A 10,559-nucleotide genomic window follows, 5' to 3' on the forward strand; every position below is an offset into this window, starting at 1 on the left:
TCACACCGCCACTGACTGGAGCGTCTGAAGTTCCAGGAAGTCATCTCCAATGGAAGCTTCTCTCAGCTGCACGGAGGCAGATCTGTTGGCGTCGTGTTTTGAGCGTCAATCAGAAAGTACTGAGCTATGACGCGGTTCAGCGGCTAACGCCAGCAGCTAATCAGAATATAGACGTCCTTCACGCTGGCTGATCCCCGAGAAACATACGATGTAAACTTTGGTTCCTACTTTGAGGGGGGCAGAGCTTCTTTGCAGCTTTTTTCAAGTCTGTGGCGGTGTGAACGTACGGTCAGACATAATACAACCATAAGACATAATGCATATATGTTAAATGGGACCTTTGTATAGGGGTCCAGACACTAGCAAATAATACACATATGTTTGGATAAAAGGAACATATTTATGTATTATACTATATCACAATAAAGCAGTACTATTCCCTCTATAAGTAATGGTTAAATGGTTAAGATAATAAACATATAACAAGCAATGGCAGCAATAAGCAATAACATGATCAGAGTTCAGAGTCATTAGTGTAGTTTAGTCATCCAACAGCTCCAGGGAAAGACTCTACTTGTCTAATGATTGACAAGCAGCCTTTACTGATACATGTGCTGTTATCACCGTGACAACAGGACACGGCTCAGCTGGGATGTTATGTGATTTTTAAGCCGTTTCCACTGACACTGAGCTTCTGAAATATCAATAACCAAAGGAAGAGCTTTCCTCTAACCTTGACCAATATTTCAGGAAAAACTAATAAAATCCATTACCAGTCAGATAATATATATTTTAAAATGTTTTATTTCTAGGGCACATTGTGAGTCCTAAAAAATGTATTTAACGCTGAACATTAGTTCTATATTAAAGATAATTAATTGGAGATATTATATCAATATTGTGATATAGATCTGCTACGTCCTGCTACGTCCTGCTACGTCCTGCTACGTCCTGCTACGTCCTGCTACGTCCTGCTACGTCCTGCTGTGCCTTGTAATGCCCACAGTGCCTTGCTATGCCATGAACTACTACAAAGAACTTCTACAAACTACTAATTTTTTCTATTTTTGTTATTGCCACTCTTCATTCTAACCCCAACCGGCCCGTCAGACACCGCCTACCAAGAGCCTGGGTCTGGGTCTGGGTCTGGGTCTGGGTCTGGGTCTGACCGAGGTTTCTTCCTAAAAGGAAGTTTTTCCTCTCCACTGTGGCCCTGTTGCTGCTCTGGAGGAAACTACTAGAACTGTTGGGTCCTTGTAAATTCTGGAGTGTGGTCTAGACCTGCTCTATCTGTAAAGGGTCTTGAGATAACTCTTGTTATGAATTGATACTATAAATAAAATTGAAAATTGAAATTGAAATTGAAATATGAGACTAGACATCATGTTAGATTTTGGATTTTGAATATGTTAAAAGTGTTATGGTTTGGGTTTTTTGGGGGTTATTTTTCCCTTCTAGCCTCCTGGTGTGTGTGCGTGTTCTTGGTTTTCTCACCAGTAAGTGTCTGTTTGTTCTACTTCCTGTGTTATGTTGATAGTTCAGTTTCCTGTCTTGTCTAGTCTTGTCCAGCTTTCCTTTGTGTCTGTCTGATTGTCCAGCCCCGCCCTGACGGGCTTCACCTGACGTCTCACCTGTTCCCCATTACCTCGTTACCTCTTGTATTTAACCCCTGTGTTTCCTTGGTCCTTTGTCAGATCCTTCTGCCCGTCCTGCCCTCACCTTGTGAGTTTGTTTGCGTCGCCATTATCCTGTAAGTTGTCAGTTTTGCTGTCACCCGTTCTCCCTGTGTGTTTGTTCTGCCAGCCTGCCTGATCCCCGGCTATTCTCTGGGGGTTTCCCCGTGAGTTCCTCGTCCGACCCCGGTGTGCTTCCCTCTCAGTTGTGGACTCCTGCCTCTCCCTGTGCTGGGTTGAATTTATGTTTGGACTTTGCCTTTCGCTATTTCCCGTTGAACTGTTTTGAATAAAACCCCCTATGAATCAGCTTACTCCTGCCTCCTCGTCTCTGCTTTTGGGTCCTCCTTCCTGCCTCACGACATGAGTGTTTTTTCCTGGTTTTAAAGGCTGCATTACAGTATAAGTGTCATTTCCTGATCTTACCAGACTGTTGTAGCTGTTTTATTATTGGCCTTTATACACTTACCCGTCATTATATCTACATTACTGATGATTATTTATCAGAAATCTCATAGTGTAAATATTTTGTGAAAGCACCAATAGTCAACACTACGACATCATTGCGGTATCGAGGTATCTGGTCCAAAGCATCGTGATGTTTGATTTTCTCCATATTGCGAAGCCCTAGGTGATGGTAACACAGGGTTGGACGCCCACGTCTGTACTCTGATAGTCGGTATTAACATCATTTGTCCTCTGCTGCTTTCTTTGTGTTTACATGAAACTCCGGTCCCATCGAGGAGCAGCGACCGGAGCGTCCGATCAAGCGAGTTAACGTTACATGCTGAAAGTTTTGGAGAAGACTTGGACGGTGCAACAAGGCCGGCCTGCTTGGTTCTTTCAGGGAATGATTGTAAATATTAACAAAGAATATGTTGAGGGCGTTTCCTCTCTAATGGGGAGGGTTTGGGACCGATTGGTGGGATGTCTGTGGTCCACACGGAGATCCCTTGGTTTGTTCACACCGCCACCGACTCTAAAGATACAGGAAGTCGTTTTCAATGGAAGCTTCTCACAGCTGGAGGACTCAAACCTGTCGGCGTCGCGTTTTGAGCGTCAATCAGAAAGTTGAAATGTTTCTACTTTATGGTAATGAGCTATGACGCGGATCAGCGGCTAACGCCAGCCGCCAATCAGAATATAGACGTCCTTCACCCTGGCTGATCCCCGAGAAACATACGATGTGAACTTTGGTTCCTATCAAAACATTCATTATGAGGACAAGCTCATAATCGCCATTGCTAGGTTACCTATCGTTTATAATGTAACGTTGTTTGTACAAAGGGGCCAGTTAGCGTTAGCCGGTCACATGGTCTCTAATGGTCCCTCACAGTGAATCCTGCATGGGTCTGGATGACTATGTTAGTCTGGGTCACTAGGTTAGTCTGGATCACTAGATTAGTCTGGATCAGTAGGTTAGTCTGGATCAGTAGGTTAGTCTGGGTCACTAGGTTAGTCTGGGTCACTAGGTTAGTCTGGCGGCTGCTCTCTGCCTGCACACTGCTACGGGTTCAGCGGCTAACGAGCGAGGTAACTGCTAACAGACCCCGCTGCGACCAATTAATAATACAACTTCTGTCAATATATACATAATTTATAAAGGTTTCTAGTGTCAGTGTATAGATCATATATGCAATTTACATATCTGGGGGACCAGAGCTTTTTTGCAGCTCAATTTGGTGACGGTGTGTACGTACGGTGAGAGATAATGGTAGGTGTAACTATGGAGATAATGCTAGGTGTAACCATCGTTAAGATATTAGACTAATAGACTATACATTCACTCATTGAAACAAAAAAGCAAAAAAAAAAAAAAGATTAATTTGCCTTACGAATTTTTTACCCTTTGGATTTTTCTGTTTTTCCTAATTTTCATTTTTTTTCCGACATGTACCTAACTACCATGTCTGCAATCCTGGAAGCCAACTGTTGTAACCAAGGTGGACAGTCTTTCTCAACCATCTTCTCAACCATTTCACAGAAGATGTCAATAGCTTCTGACATCAACATTTCCATCGCTTCTTTTTCTTGTAGGATTTTCTGTGCTTCTTCCAACATTTTACTGGTGTAACGCGGTGCATTTCTCTCCTTGTTTTTCGCCACCATTTTGTTGATCTTCTCCACCAGACCAGACACTTGCTCTTTCTTTTCCTCATCCTCTTCATTATTCTCAAAAACATGCATGGAATCATCATCATGAAGGAACTCCTTAAGGAAAGAAAATCCCTCTTTCATTTCTTTGCACGTAGGTTTATATTCACCTCCACGGGTGAACAAGACCAGCGTGTAATGTTGGAACTCATCACCAAAGATCTGCTGAATGATTTCCACTGCATGTTCGTCTTGGCTTGTAATTGCATCCGCCCGCAGCACCAACAGGAACACATGAGGACCGCCATCAGCAGCAGCACATAATATGCTCTCCGCGATGTCTTTCTCCACATCCTCTTTTTTTTCCCTGGTGTTCAGCAGACCTGGAGTATCGATGATAACCAGTTCCTGGTCACCATGCGTTACTTTCGCCACCTCAATCTTTGTTGTCACTGAGGCAGCACCAGCCCTGGTTCTTATCTCCTCTTTTCCCTTCAAGGTGTTCATGACTGAAGACTTCCCAACTCCAGTTTTCCCAACAAGTACAATCTTCAGGTTTTTCTCAACTGGACCTGTTGGAGAATTTAAACAGTCATTAATATTTAAAGATTAATTTTTATTGTTTTAAACCACAAAAGGTTCTGTCCCAATCTAACAGACCTGAGGGGGTATTTTAGAACTTGCAACACTTTTTTGGTTCATTTTGCAGTTTATGTAACAAAGCTATTTGTCTGCAAATCTGAGTCATTTTATGGATAAATATTAAAAACATGTATCTGGACCACAGCTAGTAGACCACAGCTACTCTGCTGGCTGTTTTTTCAACTCAGTGTAAAACTGTTCCAAATCTGAGATTATCAACTGTTTCCTAAAGCTGAGTCTTAAAGGTGCCCTGCCACACGTATTTAATTACCCTTCATCATACCTAGAGATCGGCATGGGGAACTTTCCATAAGATCATCTCTCAATGCAAATCTAACCAGCTGTTAGGCTAACTGAAATAACACCATGCAGATCTCTGAGTATGGTGAAGGGTATGTAATGATGTGTGTGTGTGTGGGGGGGGGGGGCTAATTTACATCCAAAGGCCAAAGGAACTGTATCAGGATACATAGTATCCTGATACATGAAATAACTGGCCTTTAATAAAAACCTGCCTCTATGGGGATTGAACATAGTCCACATGTATTGTATGTCCCTGTATTTTAACATAGGGGGTGTATACTTATGCCCCCTGTATTTCAACATAGGGGGGTGTATACTTATGCCCCTGTATTTTAACATAGAGGGGTGTATACTTATGCCCCTGTATTTTAACATAGGGGGGTGTATACTTATGTCCCTGTATTTTAACATAGGGGGGTGTATACTTATGCCCCTGTATTTTAACATAGGGGGGTGTATACTTATGCCCCTGTATTTTAACATAGGGGGGTGTATACTTATGTCCCTGTATTTTAACATAGGGGGTGTATACTTATGCCCCTGTATTTTAACATAGGGGGGTGTATACTTATGCCCCTGTATTTTAACATAGGGGGGTGTATACTTATGCCCCTGTATTTTAACATAGGGGGGTGTATACTTATGTCCCCTGTATTTTAACATAGGGGGGTGTATACTAATGTCCCTGTATTTTAACATAGGGGGTGTATAATTATGCCCCTGTATTTTAACATAAGGGGGGACCCCCAGTTACTAGGGAAACGTCCGTGGACGTGGAACACGCTCTTTATTCTTTATTATTATTATTATTATTATTTTAAATGGATGTCTGCCAACAGGCCTGAAACATCCCATAATATGAGGACTGGGACAGAGACGGGGATCCAGGTTAGTCTGATCCAGACTGAGCAGCAACAGATGGACTCACAGATCCAGATTCTCTTCTTTAATCTTCCCCTTAACATTTAAATTAATCTACATGTATGTGTGTGTGTGTGCTCAAATATGGCTCCTGGAAATAAAATAAAAGATAAAATATGAATTAGTAAACAGATGTTAATTAAGAAGGCCAGGAGTTGTTGTTGATGTCGACTATCTCAGACACCTCTTTCAGATCTCTCGTCTCATAGTCATGCGTCAACGTACAGAGCCGACTGGTTCTGGTCTCCAACGTCGCCCCTGGTGTGTCTGGTAACACACGGGCGGAGACAACGTCTCTCTGTTGATGCTTTATTGCAATCAAGTAACACAAACATGGGTGTGGCTCTGTTATGGCTGTGTGTGTGTCAGTGTGTGCGTGTGTGTGTGCGTGTGTGTGTGTGTGTGTGTGTGTGTGTGTGTGTGTGGTTCTGCAAAGAAATAAGTAACATTAAGGCTACCATAAAAAATGCATACGAATACATATATCTATTGACTTGGAAGCGTAAAAGCGTCAATGAGTCTGTGTAAGGATTAGTTAGAACGGTATAAACATTAACAAAATGGCGCCTAAACATGAAGCCTTTTCAACCTACTACACTAGCAAGTAATAACAATAAACTCACGATTATATATATATATATATATATATATATATATATATATATATATATATATATATATATATATATATATATATACAGTGGTGCTCAAAAGTTTACATACACATGCTTAAGTTGACTAAAAAGAGGAATAAAAAAATCATGTTTTGGAAATTTATTTTAATACCTAAATTAAAAAATGAGGTAAAATCCAACCTTTAAGGACACCAATTTTCTTTGTGAATGAATAACGTATTGTAAATAAATAAATGTTCTTATTTAAAATACAGGGGTCATAAGTATACATACCCCTATGTTAAATTCCCATAGAGGCAGGCAGATTTTTATTATTAAAGGCCAGTTATTTCCTGGATTCAAGATATTATGCATCCTGATAAAGTTCCCTTGGCCTTTAGAATTAAAATAGCCCCACATCATCACATACTCTTCACCATGCTTAGAGATAGGCATGGTTTTATTTCAGTTAGACTAATACCTGGTTTGATTTGCATTGAGAGATGATTTTATAGAAAGTATCCCATGCCTATCTCTAAGCATGGTGAAGAGTATGTGATGATGTGGGGCTATTTTAATTCTAAAGGCCAAGGGAACTTTATCAGGATGCATAATATCCTGAATCCAGGAAATAACTGGCCTTTAATAATAAAAATCTGCCTGCCTCTATGGGAATTTAACATAGGGGTATGTATACTTATGACCCCTGTATTTTAAATAAGAACATTTATTTATTTACAATACGTTATTCATTCACAAAGAAAATTGGTGTCCTTAAAGGTTGGATTTTACCTCATTTTTTAATTTAGGTATTAAAATAAATTTCCAAAACATGATTTTTTTATTCCTCTTTTTAGTCAACTTAAGCATGTGTATGTAAACTTTTGAGCACCACTGTATGTATACACTACTGGTCCAAAGTTTGGGGTCACTTACAAATTTCCATCCCACTCCATTAAAGACAGAATACCAGCTGAACTGAGTGGGGGGGCTGATCTTTAATGCAATATCTACATTGCCCATTATCACCAACCATTCATCCAATGTTCCAAATGTTCATTATGTTTACTAATATGATATTATTTTAAAAAACTAACTAAGAAAACATTAAACAACCCTTTTGCAATTATGCAAGCACATAATGTAATCTGGAAACAGCTGCCCTGGTTAAAAAAACAATGCAACTGATCTCAGCTGGTATTCTGTCTATAATGGAGTGCAATGGAATTTTGTGAGTGTAAGGACATTTCAATGTGACCCCAAACTTTTGACCGGTAGTGTACCGTTCAAAAGTTTGGGGTCACATTGAAATGTCCTTATTTTTGAAGGACAGCACAAACAGGCTCTAACCAGAGTAGAAGAAGAAGATAAGTACATTAGAGTCTCTAGTTTGAGAAACAGACGCCTCACAGGTCCCCAACTGGCATCTTCATTAAATAGTACCCGCAAAACACCAGTGTCAACATCTACAGTGAAGAGGCGGCTGCGGGATTCTGGGCTTCAGGGCCGAGTGGCAAAGAAAAAGCCATATCTGAGACTGGCCAATTAAAGAAAAAGATTAAGACGGGCAAAAGAACACAGACATTGGACAGAGGAAGACTGGAAAAAAGTCTTGTGGACGGATGAATCCAAGTTTGAGGTGTTTGGATCACAAAGAAGAACGTTTGTGAGACGCAGAACAAATGAGAAGATGCTGGAAGAATGGCTGACGCCATCTGTTAAGCATGGTGGAGGTAATATGATGGTCTGGGGTTGCTTTGGTGCTGGTAAGGTGGGAGATTTGTACAGGGTAAAAGGGATTCTGAATAAGGAAGGCTATCACTCCATTTGGCAACGCCATGCCATACCCAGTGGACAGCGCTTGATTGGAGCCAATTTCATCCTACAACAGGACAATGACCCTGAACACACCTCCACATGGTGAAGAACTATTTAGAGCAGAAGCAGGCAGCTGGTATTCTATCGGTAATGGAGGGGCCAGGCAGTCCCCAGACCTGAACCCCATTGAGCTGTTGTGGGAGCAGCTTGACCGTATGGTACCAGGAAGTGCCCATCCAACCAATCCAACTTGTGGGAGCTGCTTCTGGAAGCGTGGGGGGGCATTTCTCCAGATTACCTCAACAAATTAACAGCTAGAATGCCAAAGGTCTGCAACGCTGTAATTGCTGCAAATGGAGGATTCTTTGACGAAAGCAAAGTTTGATGTAAAAAAAATCTTATTTCAAATACAAATCATTATTTCTAACCTTGTCAATGTCCTGACTCTATTTTCTATTCATTTCACAACGTATGGTGGTGAATAAGTGTCTTTTCAGGAAAACACAAAATTGTTTGGGTGACCCCAAACTTTTGAACGGTAGTGTATATGTATATATATATTATATAAAAAAAATATATATATATATATATATATATATATATATACACATATATGTACAGTGGTCTGCAAAAGTTTGGGCAACCTTGTTAATTTCCATGATTTTCCTTCATAAATCGTTGGTTCTTAGGATTAAAAAAATCAGTTAAATATATCCTATAGGAGACAAACACAGTGATATTTGAGAAGTGAAACGAAGTTTATACCATTTACAGGAAGTGTGCAATAATTGTTTAAACAAAATTAGGCATGTGCATAAATTTGGGCACCACAATCAAAAAAAATAACTCAATATTTAGTAGATCCCCCTTTTGCAGAAATAACAGCTTCTAAACGCTTCCTATAGCTTCCTATGAGAGTCTGGATTCTGGTTGGAGGGATTTTGGACCATTCCTCTCTACAAAACACCTCTAATTCATTCAGGTTTGATGGTTTCCGAGCATGGACAGCTGTCTTTATGTCACACCACAGATTTTCAATAATATTCAGGTCTGGGGACTGAGATGGCCATTCCAGAACGTTGTACTTGTTCCTCTGCATGAATGCCTTAGTAGATTTGGAGCAGTGTTTAGGGTCATTGTCCTGTTGAAACATCCAGCCCCGGCACAGCTTCAGCCTTGTCACTGATTCCTGGACATTGGTCTCCAGAATCTGCTGATATTTGGTGGAGTCCATGCGTCCCTCAACTTTAACAAGAGTCCCAGTCCCTGCACTGGCCACACAGGCCCACAGCAGGATGGAACCACCACCACATGTTACTGTAGGCAGCAGGTGTTTTTCTAGGAATGCTGTGTTGTTTTTCCTCCATGCACGACGCCCCTTGTTATGTCCAAATAACTCAATTTAAGTTTCATCAGTCCACAGCACCTTATTCCAGAAGGAAGCCGGCTTGTCCAGATGTGCTTTAGCATACCTCAAGCGGCTTTGTTTGTGACGTGGGCGGAGAAAAGGCTTCCTCCGCATCACTCCTCCGTACAGCATCTCCTTGTGTAAAGTGAATAGTTGTACGACGCACAATGACTCCATCTGCAGCAAGATCATGTTGTGTGTCTGTGGTGCCGGCCTGTGGGTTGACTTTGACTGTTCTAACCATTCTTCGCTTCTGTTTATCCGTGATTTTCCTTGGTCTGCCACTTTGAGCCTTAACTTGAACTGTGCCTGTGGTCTTCCATGTCCTGACTATGTTCCTAACTGTCGAAACAGACAACTGATATCTCTCAGACAGCTTTCGGTATCCTTCCCCTAATACATGATGGTGAACAATCTTTGTTTTCAGTTCATGTGACAGTTCTTTTGAGACTCCCATGTCGCTACTCTTCAGAGAAGATTCACAGAGGAGGGAAACTTACAATTGCCCCCCCTTAAATACTCTCTCATAATTGGGTTCACCTGTGTATGTAGGTCAAGGGTCACTGAGCTTCCCAAACCAATTTTGAGTTCCAATAATTGGTTCTAAAGATTTTGAAATCAGTAAAATGACAACAGTGGCCAAATTTATGCACATGCCTAATTTTGTTTAAACAATTATTGCACACTTCCTGTAAATGGTATAAACTTAATTTCACTTATCTATATCACTGTGTTTGTCTCCTATATGATATATTTAACTGATTTTTTTTATCCTAAGAATCAACGATTTATGACGGAAAATCATGGAAATTAACAAGGTTGCCCAAACTTTTGCAGACCACTGTATATATATATTATATAAATGCAGATTAAGTACTTCAACATGTAAATCACTTTTATATTGGATCAACAGCCAGGTGCTACATAGCTAACAGATGAAGAACACGAACAATAACATCACTAGCTAACTTACTGAGTTACAATAGACCAATACAAGAACTACAGACCAATACAAGAACTACAGACCAATACCAGAACTACAGACCAATACAAGAACTACAGACCAATACAAGAACTATAGACCAA

The 10,559-nt window shown here is 40.6% G+C and overlaps 1 protein-coding gene across 1 annotated transcript; it reads right to left on the reverse strand.

Moving 5' to 3' along the window:
• On the reverse strand, positions 1-4,370 carry LOC116678773 (GTPase IMAP family member 7-like; the record flags this gene model as incomplete). The annotated part of the gene is made up of 2 exons (XM_032508504.1): positions 1-82; positions 3,571-4,370. Coding segments are annotated over 2 exons (882 nt in total), but the record flags the coding sequence as incomplete, so codon positions are not given.
• Between the last annotated feature and the right edge of the window lie 6,189 nt (positions 4,371-10,559).

Source organism: Etheostoma spectabile, unplaced genomic scaffold (genome assembly GCF_008692095.1).
Source record: "Etheostoma spectabile isolate EspeVRDwgs_2016 unplaced genomic scaffold, UIUC_Espe_1.0 scaffold00008122, whole genome shotgun sequence".
Lineage (NCBI taxonomy): Eukaryota > Metazoa > Chordata > Actinopteri > Perciformes > Percidae > Etheostoma > Etheostoma spectabile.